The sequence below is a fragment of the Moschus berezovskii genome, chromosome 11 (assembly GCF_049115385.1).
Source record: "Moschus berezovskii isolate FMDL1 chromosome 11, NW_MosBer_1.0, whole genome shotgun sequence".
Classification (NCBI taxonomy): Eukaryota; Metazoa; Chordata; class Mammalia; order Artiodactyla; family Moschidae; genus Moschus; species Moschus berezovskii.
In genome coordinates this window covers 3,874,914-3,899,834 of record NC_142470.1, presented here as the reverse complement: position 1 = coordinate 3,899,834, position 24,921 = coordinate 3,874,914, and the positions used below count along the sequence as shown (strand labels likewise).

Sequence of the window (24,921 nt, the reverse complement as noted above, 5' to 3'; positions counted from 1 at the left end):
AAGAACAGGGAAGCCTGGTGTGTTGCAGTCCACGGGGTCGCAAAGAGTTGGACACAACCGAGTGACTGAACAACAACAAAAGCTACACAGAACGTGAAATGTACATGTTAACCATTTTCAAGAGTATATAGTTCAGTGGCGTTAAGCACGTTCACGCTGTTCTGCAACCAACCATCGCCATCTGTCTTCAGGACCTTCTCCTGTGAAACAGAGACTCTGTGCCTGTTTAATAGCTCATCTCCCCACCCCAGCCCCTCACAGGGTTCTGCTTTCTGCCTCTGTAATTTTGACTTTTTCAGATACCTTGCGTAAGTGGAATGAAGTGTTTGTCCTGTGATTGGTTTATTAAGCTTAACAGGGAGTCTTCACGGTTCATACGTGTTGTGTTATAGCACGCATCAGAATTCTCTTCCTTTGTTTACTTGTTGTGGCGTGCAGGCTCTTTCGATGCGGTGCATGGATTCTCTAGCTGTGAAGCATGGGCTCCAGAGTGCAGGGGCTTCAGTAGCTGTGGGTTGTAGGCTTAGTTGCTCTGCAGTATGTGGAATCTTAATTCCCCGAGCAGGGATCAAACCTGCGTCTCCTGCCTTGCATGGTGGACTCTTTACCACTGAACCACCAGGGAAGTCCCCAGAATTCTCTTCCTTTTTAAGGCTAAATAATATTCCATTGTACAGATATACTGTATTTTGTTTACTTATTCATTTGTTGATAGACATTGGGCAGCCTCCTCTGCTTGGCTGTTATGAACACGACTGCTGGAAAGATGGGCTTCAGGTGTCTCTTTGAGACCCTGACTTGATGCTTCAGGTACATATCCGGGAGTGGAATGGCTGGATCTGGGCGCGATGGCTTATAAAGGATTCTTTCCTACTTTCCAAATGAGCTTACCATATGTGTCCTTTTAAACTGTAAACCAGTCATCTTGCAGAAATGTGTACACAGACCACCTTTCAAGGATGTACCAACTGTAGTCAAAAGACCACTAGGTCCTTGCTCTCTTCCCAGCCTCTGCATCCTTTCCTTCAGAGGAGGAGACTTCCCTACATGCTCTTGGGATGACAAGAAGCATCAGGAATGAAAAAGCGCTCAACCTTCAGGGAACAGTGATACAAGGGTAATTTGAAAACCTCTGAAGGTGCATGCAAAATAGATGTAAATTGAGTGCAAATCCTGGCAGCTGGAAAACAGCGCCCCCTGCAGGATACTCCTGGTGCCGATCAGCATTGAGATAGAATGCTCTTGCCCTGATGGGTTTGCATGTTCAGTTCTCTGCAGAGATATGTGTATCGTCCTGAATGTTTTTCCTCGGCTCTCACTTCTTTGTGGGTTCCTCTGAGGCATTGTTTCCTTGGTCTGGAGGCTGAAGCTCTGCCCCAGGCGCAGAGACCCCTCACCCACGTAGGATGTGGGGAAAGAGAGTCTCTCCCGTCTCAGTAGCCACAGAAAACTCCTCTGTTTGCTGATCCAGGCTCCAAGGCCACACTGCCCGCTGGGGCTGCTGCCTGGTTGCAGTGGGGGGGCCTTGACAAGGGAGGTGAGGATCCATGGGGCGATTTTCCCCCTCCTCACGCTGGTTAATGACCCCCCACACAAATTTACACACACACATATTCAGATACACACACACTGCTTGTTGGGAATAATACAAACTTGCGTCAAATAATACACACAAGCTTACTGATGCTGTCATGTGCTTGTCATGGAGCTGGACTGAGGAATAGGAGGTGGGGTCCTTGCCCTAATGGGGTGTGGCAAGTGCCACACACACACACACATCACCGTGTGGACTTGACTCTGGTGCCAGCTGCCCCTGGGGTTGCTCTTCCCATCATCCGGTCAGTAATTCCTAGGGCCCAACTGCTCCCTGAGACGGAAAGACACAAGGCTTGCAAAGGCCCTGCCGCCTCTCTGGCCTGGGTAAACGTCCATGGGACTTTTATTCCTTCCTCCACGCCCGCAGCCTCCTGTGAGTGTCCAGAGAATACAAACGCGGAAGTCACCGAGGGTTCACAGCGCAGTAACCAGATGTCATGAGTCTCATTAATAATCAACCTGCCATGTAAATGAGCACAACCCACCTGCTAGGAATCAGGCCGACACGCCTTGTTTGCTCGTTTGCCCCCAGCAGCTCAGGCTTCTGGACTGTCCAATGAGAGGGAGAAAGGGCAGAGTTCTTGAGTCTGCTGTTGAAGATTTCTGCTGAGATGTGCTACCTCACCCACTTAAAGCACTGTAGCGTGTGTAAAAAGTTCTGCGTGTATCATTTTCGCTTGCTACCTGCAGCTCCAAGGGAAGCTTTATCTTAGCTCCATTTTAGAGACAGCAGTTCTGAGGCTTGGGGAGGCCAGTGCCTGCCTATGGTCTGCAGCTGGTGAGTGTCAAGGCCAGGTGCAACCCAGGTCTGAGGACCACAACGGTGCCCCCATTGCACCCAACTGGCTGGAAAATCAGACACTACCCGCTCTAGTAGCTGCTACTGGGGTCTCACCCTTTATAAAAGCTATACAAGTTACAGGGGACTTCCCTGGCAGTCCAGTGGCCAAGTCCGAGCTCCCAGTGCGGAGGCCCCAGGCCCAATCCCTGGTGGGGGAACTAGATCCCACATGTTGCAACTAAGAGTTGGCACGTGGCAGTGAAGATTTCACGAGCCACGACCAGAAGGATCCTGCATGCCGCAACTAAGACCTGGCACAGCCAAATAAAATATTAAAAATAATAAATAAAACATATATGAGTTTTCTAGGTGGGAGTCAATCAAACAAGGGTCTCCATTAGGAAGGGCTGTGGAAAAGAGTTAGGAGTCCTGCCTCTGCTTCTTGGGAACTGTGTGACCTCAGAAAATCTCTCTCCAGGCCTCAGTTTCCCCTCCTGAAACCTCAGGTGGTTGAATTGGGGATGTGCAGTCACTCCCCCTCTCCAGTCCTCCCCAGCCTCCTGCCAGAGGGCTCCACGAAGTCACTGTGGGGGAGAAGGAGCCGAGACAGATCAAGAAGCTGCTTGATCGTCTGGTTATTTCCTAAACCTAGAAACAGGGTCCCCTGTCTCACGCTCCTGTGGGCGATGCTGCACTGAGAGGCATCAGGCAGGGACGCTGGTCCTTGCAGGCTCTTCCCTTGCAGCCTCAGCTTTCCCACCCGAGTCTCAACACCCCTCTTTCCTATCATGGGCCTCTAGGCAAACTATCCATCTTGTGACGTGAAGACACCCCAGAAGCTCACCCAGGGGTCATTCCCATCAAGAGAGTCATAGAGGCAAGAGGATGGGAGGGTTGAGCTCACGGACTGAGGGAGAGGCTGCCTGTGCAGTGCCCAAGAGCACAGGACCAATAAAGATTTGTTTGAATTGAAAAACATTATATCCACGTATGTTTTTAATGGGCTTCCCAGGTGGCACTGGTTGGTAAATAAAAAGTGAAAGTTGCTCAGTCATGTCCGACTCTTTGCGACCCCATGGACTATGTAGCCCGCCAGGCTCCTCTGTCCATGGAATTCTCCAGGCCAGAATACTGGAATGAGTGGCAGTTCCCTTCTCCAGGGGATCTTCCCAACCCAGGGATCGAACCCAGGTCTCCCGCATTGCAGGTAGATTCTTTACCGTCTGAGCCACCAGGGAAGCACCTGCCTGAATTTCAGTGCAGGAGATGTAAGAGACATGGGTTCGATCCCTGGGTCGGGAAGATCCCCTGGAGGAGGGCACGGCAACCCACTCCGGTATTCTTGTGTGGAGAAGCCCCATGGGCAGAGGAGCCTGGCGGGCTACAGTCCCTGGGGCTGCGAAGAGCTGGACACGACTGAAGCAACTTAGGACACATGCCCACCTGTGTTTAATATATATGGGGAGAGGGAGACTGGAGGAGGGTGGAAGAAGCAGGCAGAGAGGGAAGGCGGGAAAGAGTGGGGAGGGAGGGGGACTGAGGGCACGTTAAGGGGAGGTGCATGTGTTACTGTCCTCTTTCTACTCTGATCATATTTTGTTTTTGTGATTTAAGCTGTAATTAGGTAGATGGATAGGTAAGTGGGTAGATAGGTAAATAGATGGTGGTGGTTTAGTCAATAAGTCGTGTCCGACTCTTGCGACCCCATGGACTGTAGCCCACCAGGCTCCTCTATCCATGGGATTTCCCAGTCAAGAATACTGGAGTGGGTTGCCATTTCCTTCTCCAGGGGATCTTCCCAATCCAGGGATTGAACCCGTGTCTCCTGAATTGCATGCAGATTCTTTACTAATGGAGCCACCAGTCAAGCCCAGGTCAGTTCAGTTCAGTCGCTCAGTCATGTCTGACTTTTTGTGACCCCATGGACTGCAGCATGCCAGGCTTCCCTGTCATCACCAACTCTCGGAGTTTACTCAAACTCATGTCCATCGAGTTGGTGATGCCATCCAACCATCTCATCCTCTGTCGTCCCCTTCTCCTGCCTTCAATCTTTTCCAGCATCACTCTTTCCAATGAGTCAGTTCTTTGCATCAGGTGGCCAAAATATTGGAGTTTCAGCTTCAGCATCAGTCTTTCCAATGAATAGTAAGGACTGATTTCCTTTAGGACTGACTGGTTGGATCTCCCTGCCCTCCGGGTAGATAAATAAATATTAATAAATAGCCAGTTTTCAAGCGGATTTGTTAGAGGTAAAGGGGGAAGGAGCGCCACCGCGTGGCGACTCTGTGCACTGCTGCCTCCCGTGACGCTCGGGCGTCTGGTTGGTGCAGTTGTGGGCGCGCACCACTGCTGTGCACAAAGTGGCAGGCAGTGTGGGGCTCCCTGCACCCCAGATGTCTGCAGCTCCCGTGCTTGGACAGAGCCCTCCAGTCTCCCTGGATGACTGAGTCACCACAGGACTGCGATGGGTGCTTTTCTAGCACCAGGAGGCAGGTCGAGGAGGATGGGGGTGGGGAGACAGCCCCTGGGCTCCCCATAACCCACCCGCATGGCTAAGACCACCTGGTCCATCCTCAGGTTGCAGGAGCAGGTGGGCTCAGCCCCTGTTTGCTGCATTCTGTGGCCGCTGTAACCCGAGGCCATGAAGGTGCCCAAGGTCACACAGCTAATGCCAGCTGGTGCCAGGACCACAGTCTGAACCCTGCCGCCCCCCCGGGCAGACCCCAGGTGAGCCTTGCCAAGGTCAGTGTGTGCCTGTTGTCTGCTGAGACAGAAGTCCACAGGGTCCCTCCCCTCAGATTGCTGCTGGTCTCATTAAGAAGCAATTGAGGGGCTTCCTTCAGAGAAGGCAATGGCACCCCACTCCAGTACTCTTGCCTGGAAAATCCCATGGACAGAGGAGCCTGGTAGGCTGCAGTCCATGGGTCGCTAAGAGTCGGACACGACTGAGTGACTTCACTTTGACTTTTCACTTTCATGCATTGGAGAAGGAAATGGCAACCCACTCCAGTGTACTTGCCTGGAGAATCCCAGGGACTGGGGAGCCTGGTGGGAGGCCGTCTATGGGGTCGCACAGAGTCAGACATGACTGAAGCAACTTAGCAGCAGCAGCAGCAGAGGGGCTTCCCTGGTGGCTCAGGGGTAAAGAATCTGCCTGCCAGTGCAGGAGACATGAGTTTGATCCCTGATCTGGAAAGATCCCACATGTCCCAGAGCAACTAAGGCCGCAACCACTACTGAGCCTGCGCTCTGGAGCCCAGGAGCCGCAGCTATTGAAGCCCACCCGCCCTAGAGCCCGAGCTCCTCAACAAGAGAAGCCCCCGCAATGAGAACCCTGCGTACTGCAACTAGAGAATAGCCCCCCTCTCTAGGCAACTAGGGAAAAGCCCGTGAAGCAAAAAAGACTCAGCACAACCAAAAATAAATAAGAATCTGCTGAGTGCCCATGATGATGGAAAGAGACAAGAATCCAAGGGTTGTCATGGCTGGGCCAAATCCTTTATACCACAGGTGACCCCAGAGATTGTGGGGAATCCGGAAGGCTTCCTGAAGGAGCAGACTGAAGAGAAAGGACATTCCAGACAGGGGAAGCAGGAAGGGCAAAGGCAGGAGTTGGAGTTTGGTCCGGTGGACACAGAATGCTGCCTGCCATATCAGTAAACACATCAGAGCTCGGTGTGGTCACCAAGCCAGCCCCCACTGCAGCTGTCACCTGAGGGTGCCCCCTAGGGGATTCAGGATGGGAGAAAAAACAGGATACTGGCCCTAGAGAGTTAGGCTGCATATCAAAGGAATAGTTTCATGAAACCCAGACTCTTGCTCCTTTCCAAACGTAGAAAAGCACTAAATTCATTAACTTGAGATGTCTGGACTTTCTTTAATCAGCAGTCACCTTTTGACGTTCAGCTGCCTGGGGTGTTTTTTGTTTGTTTTTGCAAAAACTCTTAAGTATCCTGGCTCCTCTTTGAAACAATCCCTCAGAGCTGAGAGGCTGTCTCCCAGGCTTGCATCTTCCAGATAAAACATAATTCTCAACTTTTAGATTGTGTGGTGTTTTTTTTTTTCACTCAACAATCTCCGGCAGGAAAGAATACAACATATTCAGGTGAGAAGGATGGTCAGAGAGTGGAGGCTTCCCCAAACACCTTGCTGGTCTTATTCTGTTGTGGTTGTTCAGTCACTAAGTCATTTGTGACTCTTTGCGATCCCATGGACCGCAGCACGCCGGGCTTCCCTGCCCTCCACTCTCTAGCTGAGTTTGCTCAGATTCGTGTCCATTGAGTGGGTGATGCTGTCTAGCCGTGTCATCCTTTGCTGCCCCCTTTCTCCTTTTGCCTTCAACCTCTCTGTCCTTATTCAATCTGTACGGTCTTCTTCTGTGTCCTTGCCAAAGCCCTGTTCCTACTCTCGAGTGGTTTTAGCAGAAAGTTGGTCAGCCCTGGCCAATGAGAGGCCCATATCCCTCCTTCTGCCACAGTGAATGGCGCAGAGATGGGCCAATTAGAGTCAGACCCTGGCTTCTCACTGAAACTTGAGAAAGCATCTATCTTTCCACTGGAGTTTCTAAGCTTATAGACTGCAACTAGTAATGTGGGGATCTCAGCCCCGGGATAGAGCAAAGCTGAGAGATGGCAAGTAAGATATTCATGCAGTGATTGATCCATCCATTCAGTCTATAAATACACCAGCAGTGTGTACCGCTGGCCTAAGCACTGGAGATGCAGCTGTGAGCCAGGCAAATGCAACCCCTGCTCTTGAAGTGCTCACATTCCTTATGGGCAGTCAGGCCCCAAAAGAAGTAAAAAGGAAAGAAATCTGCAAGATATTTTCAAGAAATTATGAATGTCAAGAAGAGAAAGGCCAATGAAGCAGAAAGTGCCTGGGATGGGAAGGTCCTGCTTTAGTTGGTGTCCAAGGAGATCTGGCCACAGAGGTGACATTTGAGCCACTTCCTGGATGACAAGGAGTCAGCCATGGGAAGATCTGGGGTTAGGCCATCCAGCAGAGGGGACAATAAATGCAAATGTCCTGAGGCTGAATCCAGACAGTATTATTTGAGCGTCTGGATCCAACCGTACCTGAAGTAGACACTTTTCAATGACATGAAAGAAATTGTTTTGTTGTTCTTAAACCAGTTTAAATCAGGTTTCTGCAACTTGCATCTGAAAAAGTGCTGTCGTTTGAAAGAGTTCTGATGCTGTGAATATACTGAATGCTCACTTCTGAGGGTTTTGTTTTTTTTTTTTGTCCTGTTCGGTAAAGAAAAATCATTGAAGGCTTTTAAACTGGAGAGGAATCTTCCTCATCTTGCCACTACTTATTCTGTAGGCTCATCTCTCTCTCTCTGTTTAAAATGCTGGCTGCGCTGGGTCTTTTTGCGGTGTTCAGGCTTTCTCTAGTTGTGGGTGCAAGGGCTTTGTTGCCCCACAGCATGAGGAATCTGGGATCTTAGTTCAATGACCAAGGACTGAACACACATTTCCTGTATTGGGGGGTTTCCTGGCTAGCTCAAATGGTAAAGAATCTGCCCGCAATGTGGGGGACCTCGGTTCAATCCCTGGGTCGGGAAGATCCCCCTGGAGAACGGCATGGCAACCCACTCCAGTATTCTTGCCTGGAGAATCGCATGGACAGAGGAGCCTGTGGGCTACAGCCCATGGGGTTGCAGAATCGGACATGACTGAGCGATTAACACTTTCACTTTGTTTCTCCTTTATTGGAAGGCAGATGCTTTATTTTTTTCAATACTTATTTAGGAAGGCAATGCAAACCTAGACAGCATATTAAAAAGCAAAGATATCACTTTGCTAACAAAGGTCTGTAGTCAAAGCTATGTTTTTTCCAATAGTCATGAATGGATGTGAGAGTTGGAACATAAAGAAGGTTGAGTGCCGAAGAATTGATGCTTTTGAACTGTGGTGTTGGAGAAGACTCTTGCGAGTCCCTTGGGCTACGTACGAAGAGATCCAGCCAGTCAATCCTAGAGGAAATCAGGATTCATTGAAAGGACTGATGCTGAAGCTGAAGCTCCAATACTTTGGCCACCTGATGTGAAGAGTCAACTCATTGGAAAAGACCCTGATGCAGGGCAAGATTGAAGGCAGGAGGAGAAGGGGACGACAGAGATGAGATGGTTAGATAATATCACCATGTCCACGACTCAATGGACATGAGTTTGAGCAAACTATGGAAGATAGTGAAGGAGAGTGAAGTCTAGCATGCTGCAGCCCTTGGGGTTGCAAAGAGTTGGGCACGACTGAGCAACTGAACGACAACTTATGTATGTATTTGGCTCCAAGGGGTTGAAGCACGTGAGATCTTCGGTCTTGGCTGCGGCGGGTGGGATCTTTGGTTGCACTGTGTGGGATCCGTTCCCTGACCAGGGACTGAACCCGGTCCCCTGCATTGGGAGCTCAGAGTCTTAGCCCCTGGACCGCCAGGGAGGCCCCTCCAGGCTCGTCTCTCGAACGTCCTATCCTCCCTTCCCCTTCCTTCAGTCGCCTCCTCCTCTCACGCTGGATTTGGCTGAAGGTCCTGGCTTCCAACTCGTGTACCTCCTTCCCTACCCAACTAGCTAGTGTCAACTTTAGATGTCACTTCTTCCATTAACTCTCCAAGTCTGGGTCATTTCCCCGCGCCCCAAGCTCCTTGCTCACATGCAAACCATGGTTATATCACAGCGCTTATTACCCCAAATTAGACATTCCGGTGTACTCTGTCCCACCTGCTAGACAAAGGAGAAACTCGCCGGGCTCCTGTCTGGTTCTTGTTTGAGACCCTGGCCTGCGGGACCTAATATGTATCCATTAAACATGTATTAGCTAGAGGATGTGGAGAAGGCAATGGCAAGCCACTCCAGTACTCTTGCCTAGAAAATCCCATGGATGGAGGAGCCTGGTAGGCTGCAGTCCGTGGGGTCGCTAAGGGTCGGACACGACTGAGCGACTTCACTTTCACACATTGGAGAAGGAAATGGCAACCCACTCCAGTGTTCTTGCCTGGAGAATCCCAGGGACGGGGGAGCCTGGTGGGCTGCCGTCAGTGGGGTCACACAGAGTCGGACACGACTGAAGTGACTTAGCAGCAGCAGCAGCAGCAGCAGCTGGAGGATGTAATGGACCGAGTGTCTGTGTCCCCCCCAAGTTCCCGTGTCAGTGAATGAATGTGACAGCGTTTGGATGTGGGGACTTTGGAAGGTAAATGAGGCACGAGGTTGGGACCCCCAGGATGGGATTAGTGTCCTCAAAAGAAAAGGAAGAGGGGCCGGAGCTCGCCCTCTGTCTGCCACGTGAGGGCTCAGTGAGAAGGTGGCCGTCTACAAGCCAGGAGGCCTGTCCTCAGCAGAGACTGGATCTGCTGGCATGCTGACTTTGGGCTACCCAGCCTCTGTGAGAAATAAATGTTATTTAAGTCAGCCAGTCTGTGGGCTTTTATTCTGGAAGCTTTAGCTGGTGGGAGGGGAGAGGAGCAGGAGGCACCTGATGTGTGAAAAGCACCCTACAGAGCTGGAGCGAGTGAGTGAGTGGGTGGGTGAGGGGTGCGGGGTGGCCCAGCCCTTGGCAGAGGCTCCGTGAGGGCCTCTCATCTCCAGGGCTGCCTCCTGAGGGGAGAGGTGTTGTCTCTGCGGGCAGTCCTGGATGAGATCCGGAGGCCGGGGCCTCAGCTGCAGGAGCCTGTGTGAGGATGTGCCGGGGGTCTCCCAGCTTCGACTGATGTGCCCAGGCTCTGGGGTCCTGAACTCTTGCTCGCCCATAGAGGGGGCCCCAGGTGGCTCTGGGCTTCCCAGGTGGCGCAGTGCTAAAGATTCCGCCTACAAGTATTCTCTTAAATCTAATGACCAAATTTTGGCTGAAGAGAAACATAAGGAACTCAGAACGGTGACTGCAGCCATGAAATTCAAAGACGCTTGCTCCTTGGAAGGAAAGCTATGACAAACCTAGACAGCATATTCAAAAGCAGAGACATCACTTTGCCGACAAAAAGTCTGTCTAGTCAAAGGTTGGAGAAGGAAATGGCAACCCACTGCAATATTCTTGCCTGGAGAGTCCCACGGACGGAGGAGCCTGGAGGGCTGCAGTCCATGGCGTTGCACAGAGTTGGACACAGCTGAAGCGACTAAGCAGCAGCAGCCAATACGGGAGACACAAGAGACGCAGGTTTGATCCCTGGGTCGGGAAGATCCCCTGGAGGAGGAAAGGGCAACCCGCTCCAGTTTTCTTGCCTGGAGAATCCCATGGACAGAGGAGCCAGGCGGGCTACAGTCTGTGGGGTCACAAAGAGTCGGACATGACTTAGCATACACACACACACACACACACACACACACACACACACACACACACACACGGGTGGCTCTAGGGAAGGCTTGCCTTTGCTTGCAGGCTGGGATCCTGGTCTAAGAAGGGAATCCCTGAGTTGGCTACTCAAGGGGCGGGGAGAAGGACCCCAAGTGGGATTACATCTCAGAACAAGAGCCAGCTGTACATGCCTGATACAACGGCTTTACACTAGAAAATACCCCACGCAGCTAAATGGCCCAAATGGAGGAAGCGGAGGGTAAGGTAAGTCATGAAAACTGTGAAATCATGAAACAGGTTAATAAAAGCCACAAGAGAATTTAGGCGGTATTTAAACAAAATAACATCCAGTGGGGGAAGGAGAAAGACCAGCTAATTAACAGTAGCAAAATGTGAGCATGTGTGCCTAATGAAATGAATTAAGGGACAAGTCCTTGAATTATTTAATAATTTTTTATTTCTAATGTAATTTTTCTAAAAAAATTTTTTTTGGGGTAACACACTGTAGGGCTTGTGAGATCTCAGCTCCCTGGACCCTTGGCCGTGAAGGCAGAGTCCTAACCACTGCACTACCAGGGGGTTCCCTGCCTTTTGCTTTTCTTCATGTCCTTGAACTATTTGTCAAATTTTCTGCATAACGACAAACAGTTCCAGGTGGCTTTGGGCAAAATACGGGCTGCAGAGAAAATTCCAGGCATTGCCACTTCTCTCTCCACCAAGAAGAGAGACCGGTGGCCTGTGGACCCTCAGACCTGGGAGCCGGGCACAGACCGGGGGCCCCGGGGGCTGGCACTCGCTGCCCGGCGGTCCTGCGCAGTGAGACCTCTCGTCCGAACCCCGCCCCTCTTTCTCTCCAGCTCGGACCTTGGCCTCCAGTTGGGTCGGGGCTTCCTGTCGCCAAACTTGTTTTCTTTAGGAGGGAAACACAATCTCTCCAGCGCGGCTGGCTGGCAGAGCATGCAAATTAGCCTAACAGTGCTCTATTCTGTGAGCTCTCCCCGTATGCAAAACCTCCTGAAACAAACCAGCCGTCCCGTAAGCCGGAGGAGGAGGAGGAGGCTTGAGGGGCCGAGGAGGTCAGGGGGGTCAGGGGTGGGCCTCTGTGCCAGTGAAGTCGCTCTGTCGTGTCCGACTCTTTTCGACCCCATGGACTGTAGCGCACCAGGCTCCTCCGTCCATGGGATTCTCCAGGCCAGAGTGCTGGAGTCGGTTGCCATTTCCTTCGCCAGGGCATCTTCCCGACCCAGGGATCGAACCCTCGACTTCCACCAGGGAAGCTCAAAGGAACCTCTGTGCCGAAGGGGCTGGACTGTCCCCCGCAGGCCCTCGGCGCCTTCCCGCGGGGCCCGGGACACCCGGAGGCCGGCCCCGCCCCGTGCCCGCCTCGGCCACCAGGTGGCAGCACGCGCGGGCCCTGGGACCGGCGCGCAGCCCGCCCGGCGCGCCCGGCGGCGGAGGGTCCCGGCGCTGCGGGCCGCGCCCGCGCTCAGTACCTGCCGGCCGCTCCTCTCTCAATCTCGGGTCAAGTCCGGGGAAGCGTGAATTTTGACTTTTTTTTTCTTTACGGCGACTTCTGCGAGGACAAGAGGGGCCACTCTAAAAGCAGTCTGCAGCAGCGCGAGCCAGGGGCTTCCTAGGAGAGCGGTGGGGAAGCTGAGTCCACGGAGGGACAGAGGAAGGGGAGAAAGAAAGGGAGGGAGGGTGGAAAGAAAGGAGGAGAAAGGAGAAGAAAGAGAAGCGAGAAGGGGAAGAAAGCGAAAGAAAGGAGAAAGAAAGACCGACTCAATGAGCTCTCTACGCACGATCAGGTTTTTAAGGAAATATTGTATTTCAGCTTCACTTTTTAAAATGTTAAGGATTCAGCCATCACTGTTAAAATCCACAAGTTGTTAAAAATGTCCGGAGAGAGAGTGCAGCTCCGGAGTGGAGGGTTGGAGAAGAGAACGGGGAGCCCTGGAGAGCTCTGATAAGCAAATAGAGCTCCGCGCTCCCGCTCGCTCTCCATTGGCTGTTCCCTCGCCGCCAGATTTTGACACAAATAATCAGATTGAAAATCAGGGAGGGGAACAGAAGAGGAAAACACACACATACACACACACAGAGGGTGGGGAAAAAAAAAAAAAAAGGAGAAGTATCTATTTGTGCCGAGAGTCACGAATTGACCGGGCGGTGCTGATTCGCAGAGACGCAGCCAGGTTCTCCCCGCAGACGCGCTCTGGACAGGTGAGTGCGGAGAACGCCCCTGCCTCTCCTTTTGAAATTTGTATATCTCACTTAGATTGTGTCCAAGTAGGTTACCTAGTCCCTTTTTCAGTCCTCGGAAGACTAAGGTGGGCTGGAAAAAAACCTCTTTTGTGGAATGTGGCTTTCAGCTCTCGAGCCCAGAGGAGAAGAGATAGCAAGGAAGCAGTCTCAGCTGAGATGCTTCCAGCCGCGTACCTGGTAGGAATTACCTTCCGCCAGCTGTGCATGAACACCTGGGGTGTTTTTGTTGTTTGCTTGTTTGGCCCTAAGTTTCCCCGACCAGGGATAGAACCCGAACCCAAACCAGTGGAAGCTCGGAGTCTTAACTGCTGGACCACCAGGGAAGTCCCATGAACACCCTTTGAAGATTTTATTTTAGGCTGACAGAGGTCACCTGCCTGCCCAGTGTCATACCCACACCTCAGCTCTCCCAGGAACCCAGACAGGCGAGGTGGGTCACACGTGGAGGTGCCCCGCGGTGTCCACCACCTGTGGGCTCGGACTGGGTCTGTCCCCAGGACATCTGAGCCTTTCTTGGCTGTGAAATGACAGAGTGGGATTGAGGACTCTGAACAGAGTCCTAGCTTCAGCACCCAGAGTCCCAGGCAACTTTCACCAAAGATCCCGGGGCGGGAGGGGGGGGGTTAACTTGGAGAGGGAGGCTCTTCTCATCGGAGCCCCTCAGGGGAGGGAGAGGCTGCTATCTCCACTGTACCACCACCCCACCCCACCCCGCCAACCTCCAGGAATAAGGCACAGGGAGAGATGGTGCCTCAGCCTCTTCTACCTAATTTTGATGGAAAAGCCAAGACAGAATCTGCGTGGGGAGAGGCGCTTGCTCTAAACTGGGGCTTGTTAGGGGGGCAGTGCGCAGAGTCACTGTGGGTGTATGTGTGCATTTTTCTGGGAAGAACATCCACGGTGTTCATGAGATACCGTGGTGGGGAGGGGTGCACGAATTAACCTGCAGACTCCGGACGCAGGGCTGGTGGAAGCCAGGCGAGTTGCACCTGCCCACGTGGGCTCACCCCCTACACGTTTCTTAGTGGACAATGGGTAGAAGATTTCAGGGACTTCCCCAGCAGTGGCTAAGACTCCAAGCTTCAGTGCATGGGCGCACTGGTTCAATCCTTGGTTGGGGAACCAAGATCTCACATGCTGTGCAGCATGGCTCCCATCACCACCCAAAGCAACTATACTCCAATAAAATTTCATTTAAAAAAAAGATTTAAGTCTTAGTGAAGGGGCAAGTTTCTGGTCCTCAGAGTTGGTTCGGAAAGGATTCTTTGCATAAGACGTGTGAGGTTTCTTCCAACTCAGATTTGTGGGGCAGAGGGTGTTCCCTGGAGGTCCAGTGGTTAGCACTCCATGCTTCCATTACAGGGGGCCCGGGTTTGATCACATCCCTGGTTGGGAAACTAAGATCTGGCAAGTTAAGCAGCCAAAATAAAAAAAAGCTTTGGGGGTCAGAATATCCATTTCTCAGCAGAAAGTTCTTGGGGACCACCAGAGAGCTCTACCTGGTTAGGTTTGACTGATGGAGCCACTCAAAACCAGGGCAAAGCATTCCCTCCAGGCTGTCAGGATGGTGGGGTGGGGTAAGGGGTTCAACTGGAGAGTCTTAAGAGTCAAATCGCCAGCTCCCTCCCCAACCCTGGAAAACCAGCCTGATCATATGCAATGCTTCCCTGTGACACAATCTCTCAACCCTTTTCAGAAACAAGAGAAAACTTTACCCATCCTGTCTTAAAGGGGGTTTTGTTCCTTTGTTTCAAGGAATTCAAATCCTTGGGAGCTGCTTAATCTCTTGTTTAGAGTTGCTGGAGAGAGATTTTGTTCACTCCCTCTTGTTTGTATTGAGGTAAACGACACATAACATGAAACTGGCCGTCTGAACCACCTTTGAACCGGCCAGCTCAGGGGCGTTTGTTGCATTCACCCTGTGGTGCTACCATCCCCACTGTCCACTTACAGAACGTTTCATCTTGCAAAAAGCTGAAACTCTGTCCCCATCACACAGTTACTCCCCGTTCTTCCCTCCCCCAGCCTCTGGCCCCCACCATGCTGCTTTCTGTCTCTGAACTGGACTGCTCTCAGTCACTCCCATAAGTAGAATCACACAGTATTCGTCCTTCTGTGTCTGACTTAATTTCAAGTGGTATGGTGACCTCATAGATCATCTATGCTGTAGCATGGGTCAGTATCCCCTTTCTTTCAGAGAACTGAATAATATTCCCTTTCTGTGTCTAGACTACATTTTGTTTATCCATTCATCCATGAACAGACATCTGGGTTGTTTCTACCTTTTTTGACTATTGGGAATAATGCTGCTATGAACCTGGGGGTACAGATATCTGTTCAAATCCCTGCTCTCAATTCTTCGGGGTATATACCCAGAGGTGGATTCATCCATTCTTTTTTTTTCTTTAATTTGGCTGTGTTGGGTCTTAGTTGTAGCATGTGGGATCTAGTTCTCCGACCAGGGATCAAACCCGGGCCTCCTGCATTGGGAGCTCGGAGTCTTAGCTTCTGGACCACCAGGGATCCTTTATGACATTACATTCTCTGAACTTAAAAAGAGGCCTTTGAGATCCTTCCAAATTTCACGTAGAACTGGTGACCACTCTCTGCTGGGGCCCCGAGAGGGACCAGGGCTCATGCCCCTTGCCTCCTACATGGAACGAGTGGCTTGTTTGTTTGTGTTCCCCCTTGAGTCATGTCTTCAAACATAAAGGAAGTCCAGGGGTCCCTCCTAGCAGATGCTGAGAAACAACGGAGGCTTTCTCAACCCTCCCAAAAAGGGAACCCGAGTGATGAATTTCTTAGTCAAGGTGGGTCAGTCCCTCGCTCAGAGACAACGAACCCCAGCATGGGATTTTAGAGCAAAAGGGAAGTTTAGAAATCTCTTAGTCCAACCGTCCTTTTGAGAGATAGGAAAACCAAGCCCCAGGTTGGCGGCAGACGGGGTCAAGTTCAAGGTCACGGAACCCGATTCGTCCACACAGGAGGTGCCGTGTTGTGTGGAAACCCCAGGCCAGCTGCTCCAGCTCCACGTGGAAGTCGGGGTGCAGGGCTGCCCCCCTTCAGAAGCACTGGCTGAGATTCTGACATGGGGCCAGGGCTGTGGGGGACTCTCTATCAGGATTGGGGCTTTCTGAAGAGATATTAACAACGAGGCTCTTTCCGGAGGCCCCGATACCATCACGGCCTCTGTTTTATGAAGAAATCTTGGTCTTCTTTCACAATCTCTGCTCTTAGTTCTTTCTCAGAACAGGTTCGTGTGAATCAAAACGGTGTGGTTGTTAATTAACTATAGTATAGGTGATTGGTTCCTGTTTTTTTTTTTTTTTTTTAAACTCAGCTCACAGGGGCCAGAAGGAAGTTCTCTGGGTGTATTTGGCCCCCACGGAGAGCTTGATGGCTCAGCTGTAGGCTTGGTGGTGCCACTGTCACTTTGCCAGGCTTAGCGGAGAGAATGTTCTAGGGAGGGAGGGGGAGGGGTGGGGAGTGGGGGTATCACTAGAGTAGGCCTGGAGAAACCTTCCTCCATCTGGGGAACCCCAGAAACGGGGACCCCCTTGCTCCCTTGTTTAAGCGCCCCCACATCCCAGAAGCGCCTTTGTGTTGTCACCTGAATTCCCATCAGCTGACCTCGAGGGTCTCTTCGGGTTGAGCCCAAGTGGTCCTGGAAGCTTCCTAAAAGAAGTCTGTTCTCTTGCCAGCCTCTCCACCCCAAACTTCTCATGAACCCAGGTGGGGCCGGCTGGGTTCCTAAAAAGACCAAAGATAGAGAATTTGACTCTCCTCCCCTCACCTCCGAGTTCAGCTCTGCCTTGCTCTGGGACCCTGAGCCAGTCTCTAAGCCTCAGCTCTTCCTCTGTAAAATGGGGTCATAGCTACTCAGCTCACAGGCCAGGCTTACAGGAGCTGAGGCTGCAAGAAGTATTCCCCTGTATTCTAGCTCAGCGGTGCAAGAGCTACTTCTGGTTCTAGTTGATCAACTAATAAAATGCTATGTGTTTTTTTTTTTAATCATCTTTTGATTGAAAGACAGACCACGGTCTTGGAGCCCTCAGAACAAAAGGTGAGGGGAACCCAGCTCCCCTGGCCTGCCCGCAGAGTGTGGAGGTCTCTCCCACTCTGCCCAGGGTCCAGCCTCCTCTGGGGGCAGTAGGGGGGCTCCCGAAGCCAAGAGTTAGAAGGGAGAAGGAAGTGGGGGTGTGGGGAGCCCTGGGTAGGGGGAGACGGGGAGGCAGGAGCTGGCAGATAAGGTGGCCGCAGCTGCCCCACAGCCTGGGGAAGACGGCAGGCCGGCCCAGCCTTTGAGGTCAAAATCTGACAGCTGGATGGAACCCCGGAGGCCTTCAGGTCCCACCCCCTCATTTCAGGGCCCAGAGGGGAGGGGCTTGGAGCATGTCCCGGCTCCCAATCAGGGCTCATGCCCGTCCATGCCTGCTGGCTTCAGCCCAGGCACCGGGGCTGCCAGGACCATGCAGCAACCCCCCCACCCCCACCAAGCCTCTGCCCCGTGGGTCGAGGCTGCCATCCCCTCGGTCCCTCAGGCACCACGCCGGGCCCCTTACACACTTGGAATAATTAAAGGTCCTTTCTCAGCCCAGCAGCCCCAGGAGGTTGGTTTGTGATCCCCATTCAGCAGATCTGGACACTGAGGCTTCCATCTAGGAGGGGGTGGCTGGGCCTGAGATGGTCCCCCAGGGCGGAGTGGCCACAGCCCAGACTCCTGCTGCCCCCAGAGGGGCAGGTGGGCTGGGCACGGTTGGTGCCTGCTCTGCGTTGTCCCCTTGGGGAAGGGGTGATGGGGATGGCTCCCCAGGCAGGACTCCAAGCGCCCTCTAATCTGCCGGCTTCCAGCCCCCCACCCTGGGCCACAGCCTTATCACCCAGAGCCTTACTGTTGTTCAGAGCTCCCCGTGAGCTGTTTCCCGCGCTCTTTTTCCCGCGCTTGGCCCTATCACGCCTGCAGCCTTGACCAGCATGACTCCTCCTCCAGGCCCAAGCAGAGCGGCTGTCAGACCGGCAGTGACTGAGTAATTCCTCCCAACCTCTGCCTGCGCGGGCCTGGGCGGGGTGGGGGGGGAGTGGATGGAGGACCACCTGACGATACTCTGTCTCGCAGGAGCCCTCAGGAGGCCCTCATGGCTGGGATCGGGGAGGTGAAACACGTTGGCGGCAGGGGCCGGAGCTGCTCTGTGCCCAGAGGGCTCTGCACCCGAAGCCAGGAGGACCAGACGGTCAGGCTAGCCTGGCTCTGCCCCTCCCCCGGCCGCTGACCCGCAGGCTGAGTGCTGGGCCTGGGCTGCCCAGTGCTCAGTCCCTGGACTTGGTGGACACTGACCTCTTCCTCTGTGTGCACAAAATGACCTCAGGCCTCCAGCATCAGGCCTTGAGCCCCGCATACAACTCCAACCATCCCCTCCACCCACAGGGAGAGGGAAAAGGCCCCTCCTTCCCTGGGGAGCAGGCTCTGGGCTGGGCCATGGACAAGAGCGGCATCGGCTCTCAACTTACATGATCGTGTGGGTTTTGCAATCGATGTGGCCTACCCCGTTGCAGCGCACCTGCCAGGCTCCCCTCTGACAGGCACTGAGGGCATGCAGTGGGCTCGCCGGGAACCCGGAGGCCCCACCTTACAGAAAAGATAACAGGTCCAGAGAGGTTAAGTGACGGCCCCAAACTGCACAGCAGGTGAGCTGGGATCCCGGTCTGTGAGCATCTGACTCCCAAACCTGAGCTCAGACTGCAAGTTTCCACGGTCTCGGAATGCAGACCCCAGTGGGATGTGGAAGCAGTTTTCTGGGCGCAGGGTCCACAGTGGGTCACAAACAGAGGTACCCCTGGCCTTCATTCTCTGTTCCCAGCACAACTCAGTATGTGGCAGGAGCAATCTGATCTGGGATCTTCTAGAAGGGAGTGTATTGGTTTCCCAGCAAGAGAGCAGTGAGGGACGTGAGGCTTTGCAGCTGCTGTAACAAAACACCAGGACTTCCCTGGTGGTTCAGTGACTAAGGCTCAGCACTCCCAGTTCAGGGGGCCTGGGTTCGATCCCTGGTCAGGGAACTGGGTCCGGAATGCCACAACTAAAGATCAATGGTCCTGCAAGCTGCAGCTGAGGCCTGGTGCAGCTGACTGAAGTGAAGCCAAGCCACTCAGGCGTGTCCGACTCTTTGTGACCACATGGACTTTAGCCCACCAGGCTCCTCCGTCCATGGGATTTTCCAGGCCAGAGTACTGGAGTGGGTTGCCATTTCCTTCTGCAGGGGATCTTCCCGACCCAGGAATTGAACCTGAGTCTCCCACATTATAGGCAGACGCTCTATTAGTAACTAAATCAATACAAATAAATATTAAAGCAAAACTCACAAACCAAGTGGCTTCACACACAGGAGTGGAGTATTTCAGGGCTCTGGGGTCTGGAAATCCAAAGTCAGGGTGTTGGCAAAATCAGCTCCTTCTGGAGGTTCTGAGGGACAGTCTGTTTCAGACCTCTCTCCGAGCTTCTGGTGGTGGCCAGCCGTCCTTGGCTTGGGGCTACATCCCTCCAACCTCTGCCTCCGTCTCCACGTGGCCTTCTTCCTGTGAGCGTCTGGGTCGTGTGTCCAATTTCATTCTTCTTAGAAGGACATGGCAACCCACTCCAGTGTTCTTGCCTGGAGAATCCCAGGGATGGGGGAGCCTGGTGGGCTGCCGTCTATGGGGTCGCACAGAGTCGGCCATGACTGAAGCGACTTAGCAGCAGCAGCAGCAGGACACAAGTCTTATCAAATCTAGGGTTTCACTGAACCCAGTGTGACCTCAGCTTCACTTGATTGCATCTACAAAGACCCTATTTTCAAGCAATGTCACAGTCACAGGTTTCGGGTGGACACGAACTTTAAGGGGACACTGTTCAAGCCCCTTTAAGGGGCTTCCCTGCTGGCTCAGCAGTAAAGAGCCCGCCTGCCAATGGAGGAGACACGGGTTCGATCCCTGGGTTGGGAAGGTCCCCTGGAGGAGGAAGTGGAAATGCACTCCCGTATTCTTGCCTGGGAGATACCATGGACAGAGGAGCCTGAGGGACGACCACGGGGTTGCAAAGAGTCGGACGCGATTTAGTGACTGAACACACAGGCACGCTCGTCCAGCCCGAGTCAGCAGGCTTTGATCTTCGGAGGTGGCTCTGAAACATGAAGGCGCGTTTCCCTTTGCCCCACTAACCCTTCTGCCCTCTCCCGGTAGGTGTGGGGCACCTGCCGACAATGCCACGCTCCTTCCTGGTGAAGAGCAAGAAGGCGCACGCCTACCACCAGCCCCGCGCCCGGGAGGATGAGCTGCTCTGGCCGCCGGCCCTTGGCCCTGGTGAGTCAGAGCCCAGGCTGGTCCGAGGCCACACCCGCCGGCCTCCCTGCCCCACGAGAGGGGGAGGCAGGAGCATCCCATCCGGAAGTAGCCGCTCTTCCAAGTCTGAAATCAGGAGGAGCTCAGTAAATGCTGGTTGAATGAATGGATGGATGGATGGCTGCACCATCTCTTCTCACCTGAGGGGGTGATGAGCGCATCCTGATTGGACCTGGTCCTCGGCAGCTGACACGTGATTTGTGATCGGAGGGCTGATCCAGGGCTGAAGTTGGGTGCTCAGAAAAATGGAGCTCTCCAGGGGGTGGGGGGGGGCTCCTCCTGGTCTCCACCCTGCTCCCAGTGTCCTGGGTAGAAGCCCCTGCGTGTGAGTCTCCAGGAGCAGCCACAGCGGGTCTCTCTCTGGTGTCCCCCGACCCCCCTACTCTTACCAGACCTCTAAGCAGAGCTAAGGTCTGACCGTCTTGTCTCCCCCACAGTGGCCAGGGACCAGGTCCCAAGCACCAACCCTGTCCTCAGCTCCCTGTTCCCAAACCAGCGCCTGGACTGGATGGACCTCAAACGGGAGCCACAGCTGGAGCTGGAGCAGAGCTTGATGACCCGGATGGCCTCGGGCCCAGGTGCCCAACCCGCGTCTCCCCAGCGGGCACAAGGGGACTTAGACGTTGGACAGGCTCAAGGAAGCAGCGTCCCTTGGAGCTGTGGAGTTAGGAAGGGTTGACAGTCTGGGCTCTCTGGCTTCTGCTTGGATCCCTCCAGGGCGGCGAGCTTATTCCCAGATGAGAACTCCTGTGTGGTGGGCAGGCTGGGCAGGCCCACACAGTGGGCGAGGTGGGCGCTCTGCAGGGGTTGGGGTGTGTTTCTGGACTGAGAATTCGAGGAGTCACAGTCAGCACCCAGATCTTCCCCCTGCAGTGAATAATTCGGGCGGCACAGCAGAGCCTCAGCATGGCGTCACGGGGGAGGGTGGCGGGGAGCAGGCACCCTGTTCTTAGCATCACCACTAGGCAAGCATCCCACCCTCCACAGAAGGACCTGCTGTGACGTCCCGACCCCAGGATGGGGACTCGCCCTCCTCTGACTCACCCCCGTTCTACAAGCCCAGCTTCTCCTGGGACGCCCTGGCTTCCTCCTATGGCCACAGCTACCGGCAGGCCCCCTCCACCATGCAGTCTGCCTTCCTGGAGCGCTCCGTCAGCCTGTATGGCAGCCCTCTGGTGCCCAGCGCGGAGCCACCTTTGGACTTCAGCCTCCACTATTCCCCGGGCATGGACGCGTACCACTGCATCAGATGCAGCAAGGTGGGCAGCCAGGCCCTGCTCACACCTCCCCAGACCCTGGCAGCCATGAGTGTCCATAGTTGGGCAACCCCTGTGTGTGACTCGGGGCCTCTGGGGGGATCAAGGATTCACAGTGTTCGTCCTCATCATCACTCCAAGCCCTGGCCGTGTGTTAGGTAGGCCCTGTGCTAAGCACTCGACGTGCATGAGCTCCAGGAGGTGGCCGAAGGGCTAAAGTTCAGAAAGGTTGAGTCACTTGCCCCAGAACACACAGCAAGTAGATATCAGAACCACCATTCCCACCTGGCTCTGCCCAACTCCCGCTTCTTAACCAGCAGGCAATTCGGCCTCCAGACAGGGCCAGAAGGGGCCTTCCAGATCCCCCCTCCCACGCCACTCTATAGCCAGGAAAACCAGACACAGAGGGAAAGAGACCTCCCCAGGACACGCAGCCCGCGCCGGCGGGATCAGCAGTCCAGTGGCTGCGGGGTTGCTCCCTCCTCTGTGCGTCCGCCGCGCTGGGTGCCCTCTCCACCCTGCGGCCCCCGCGCCTCACCCTCCGCGCCCCCGCAGGTGTTCTCCACCCCCCATGGGCTGGAAGTGCACGCCCGCCGCTCCCACAGCGGGACCCGGCCCTTCGCCTGCGACGTCTGCGGGAAAACCTTCGGCCACTCCGTGAGCCTGGAGCAGCACACGCACGTCCACTCCCAGGTGGGCAACCGGCTGAGCACACGAGCCCCGGTGCTCTCCCCAGGAATCCTAGGGGGCTTGGGGTGGCTCTCTCTCCATGCCTCTGAGAGTCACAGATTGGGACCCCTTATCATCTGCCTCCTTGATTTGGGTGTCCGTCACCTGCCCTTAACAGTCCCTGATGGACCAGGCCGGCTCCGCGTACAATTGGAAGAGGCTAGGGGCTCGGGTGGGATTTCAGGTGGGTGTCCGGGATGCTAAGGAAGGGCCCCGCCTTCTGGGTGCTCAGGGCAGATTTCTCACCCTTGAGGCCCTTGACTCTTAGAATCCGGGAGTCAGATTTAAATGCTCATTTCATCCACTTAGCCCTGCCTGATGCCAAGATCCCTTCTTCAGAATCCCATTCCAGGGAAAGCACCTGAAACTGACCTGAGGGCTAACACCTGGGTAGATCTGAAAGTTCAGGTGGAGAAAGAGGCCGGGATGCTGAGAGCGTCCGTTCGTGATCACGCTCACTATTACGCCAGCTGCCGGCTCAGTGCTCGACCTCCAATCCCCTCAATGACCCTTTGAGGTCACTACTCACTAGTCCAATGTACAGATGAGGAAACTGAGTCTCAGGGAGGTTGAATGACTTGCCTGAGGTCATGTGGCGAGTAAGAGGCAGAAGCCAGAGTCAGGGCCCCCAGAATTCAGAGTCTTAAGCAAACCAGAGGGGAGGATTCCCCAACAGGACACCACTCAGCCACAAGGCCTCGGCTGCTCTTGGGAGGGGCAGGAATGGGGGTATGGCTCCTCCAGGCCCTTTCCTCGAGGCCACCCCAACGGAGTGTCCTGTTCCTCAGGGGATCCTGGCCGGGTCCAGTCCTGCGCCCAGCGTGGCAGCCCCGGGCCGCGAGGCCCCACCTGACCCCCCGGGGCCTCGTTTCCTCCGGCAGGAGCGCAGCTTCGAGTGCCGGATGTGTGGCAAGGCCTTCAAGCGCTCGTCCACCCTGTCCACGCACCTGCTCATCCACTCGGACACGCGGCCCTACCCCTGCCAGTTCTGCGGCAAGCGCTTCCACCAGAAGTCCGACATGAAGAAACACACCTACATCCACACCGGTGAGTCCTGAGCGCCTCTCTCCCCGCCGCCCCTCATCCGCCCGGGACCCCCCAGCCCTCCAAGCACACCCCGGGGCCCAGGCCGAGCCTCTGAGCATCCCCGCCGACCACTGTTCGGAGGTCCAGGCCTTAGGACCTGGCTGGGGGGAGGGCGGGGCGGGTGTCAGGCTGACAGGGGAGGCTGCTCCCCTGCAACAGGAGGGCTGGACGCTGTGCTGCTTAAAGGAAAGAAACTGCACAGAAAAGATACCGGAAGGAGGGAGCAAAAGGCCAGCCCTGTGACCCACGGGCAGAAGCGACAGCGGCCGGTGACGTCCCCCGGCCACCATCACCCCTTCCTCCACTCGTTCCTCCCCGCTTGTCATTCGTTCGTCCTCCAGGCCTTCACTGCTCCTCCCCAGTTCACGCCCACACTCGCTCACTCCCCTCTGTCGCCCATTCACCCCGCCAGGCCCTCTTTCGTTCAGTCCTCCACGGCCGGTCACCCATTCACGCCACCATCCACTCTCCCCTCCAGCCCCCCGTTCATTCGTGTCTCCAGTCATTCAGTCCCCAGCTGGTAACCAGTGCCTCTCTTGTGCGGAGCCCCAGGCCAGGTGCTGGGCTCCATTGACAAAGCGGACCCAGTCCCCACCCCTGAAACTGGAATGCGATTCCCTGGAAGGGGCGGGTCGTCAGACTTTTTCTTGCCTCCCTTTTCTGATAAATTTCAAAAGTGAATGTGAGATAAAACATAATAAAGTCCCAGAGAACAAATGCAGGGCACCTGGCCCAGATGACCCTGACGCCGTCTCTGCTGCCCCACAGGTGAGAAGCCACACAAGTGCCAGGTGTGCGGGAAGGCCTTCAGCCAGAGCTCCAACCTCATCACCCACAGCCGGAAGCACACGGGCTTCAAGCCTTTCAGCTGTGAGCTGTGCGCCAAGGGCTTCCAGCGCAAAGTGGACCTGCGGCGGCACCGTGAGAGCCAGCACAACCTCAAGTGAGGCTGCTCTGAGCCTGGCTCCCCGCTGGCCTGCTGGCCCCGAGACCGTGCCAGCTGGGGAGAGGCCAGTATCACACATCCAGATCCCCAGTCTCCCGGAGGCAGCCCTGGACAGGACTCATCAAACTTGTTTCGAGACTCAAATTGCTGTGTGACCTCGAGCAAGTCACTTTCCCTCGCTGGACCATTTCCCCTGATGCAAGGTGTGGCAGCTGGGTCTTTTCCAAGCCGATGCTGTCTGCAGGACCAGGAGCTCAGTGCCTTCCCCTGTCAGAGCCCAAGAGGCCAGAATAGCCCCAGTTGGGCCCAGAGAAATCCTCCCCTACTTGCTGCCCCCGGGGATTGTGTCAGCTTGGCTTTCAGCAGGCCTCTTTCTGGGAGATGGTCAGAGCCATCTCCCGCCTCAGTGGGAGGCCTAGCACCCCTCTGCTTCAGCCAACATGCCAGCTGATCCCCACTTCTGACAGGCACTCCAGCCATGGGGATTCCAGTTCTGCTGTCAGGCCACGGGGAAACCAGCGGTTACTGCTGTCAAAAGCCTGCTCCTCTTAACAGCTGTAAATAAAAATAAAGACGTCCCTTTACTTACAT

The 24,921-nt window shown here is 54.5% G+C and overlaps 1 protein-coding gene across 3 annotated transcripts; it reads left to right on the top strand.

The window, feature by feature from the left end:
- The first annotated feature begins 10,795 nt into the window (after positions 1 to 10,795).
- Positions 10,796 to 24,920, top strand: GFI1B (growth factor independent 1B transcriptional repressor). 3 transcript variants are annotated; one of them, XM_088841049.1, is made up of 7 exons: positions 10,796 to 10,938; positions 20,155 to 20,274; positions 20,751 to 20,891; positions 21,301 to 21,572; positions 22,125 to 22,262; positions 23,087 to 23,345; positions 24,153 to 24,920. In XM_088841049.1, the coding sequence occupies exons 2-7, from the start codon at positions 20,175 to 20,177 to the stop codon at positions 24,329 to 24,331; spliced, it is 1,089 nt and encodes a 362-aa protein (XP_088697175.1). In that variant the 5' UTR covers positions 10,796 to 10,938; positions 20,155 to 20,174; the 3' UTR covers positions 24,332 to 24,920. The 3 variants fall into 3 exon arrangements, with proteins under 3 accessions (XP_088697175.1, XP_055256064.1, XP_055256065.1); XM_055400089.2 differs by lacking the exon at positions 10,796 to 10,938 and adding an exon at positions 11,914 to 12,897; XM_055400090.2 differs by lacking the exon at positions 10,796 to 10,938 and adding an exon at positions 11,943 to 12,897 and having other exon boundaries at positions 23,180 to 23,345.
- Position 24,921: the final 1 nt, after the last annotated feature.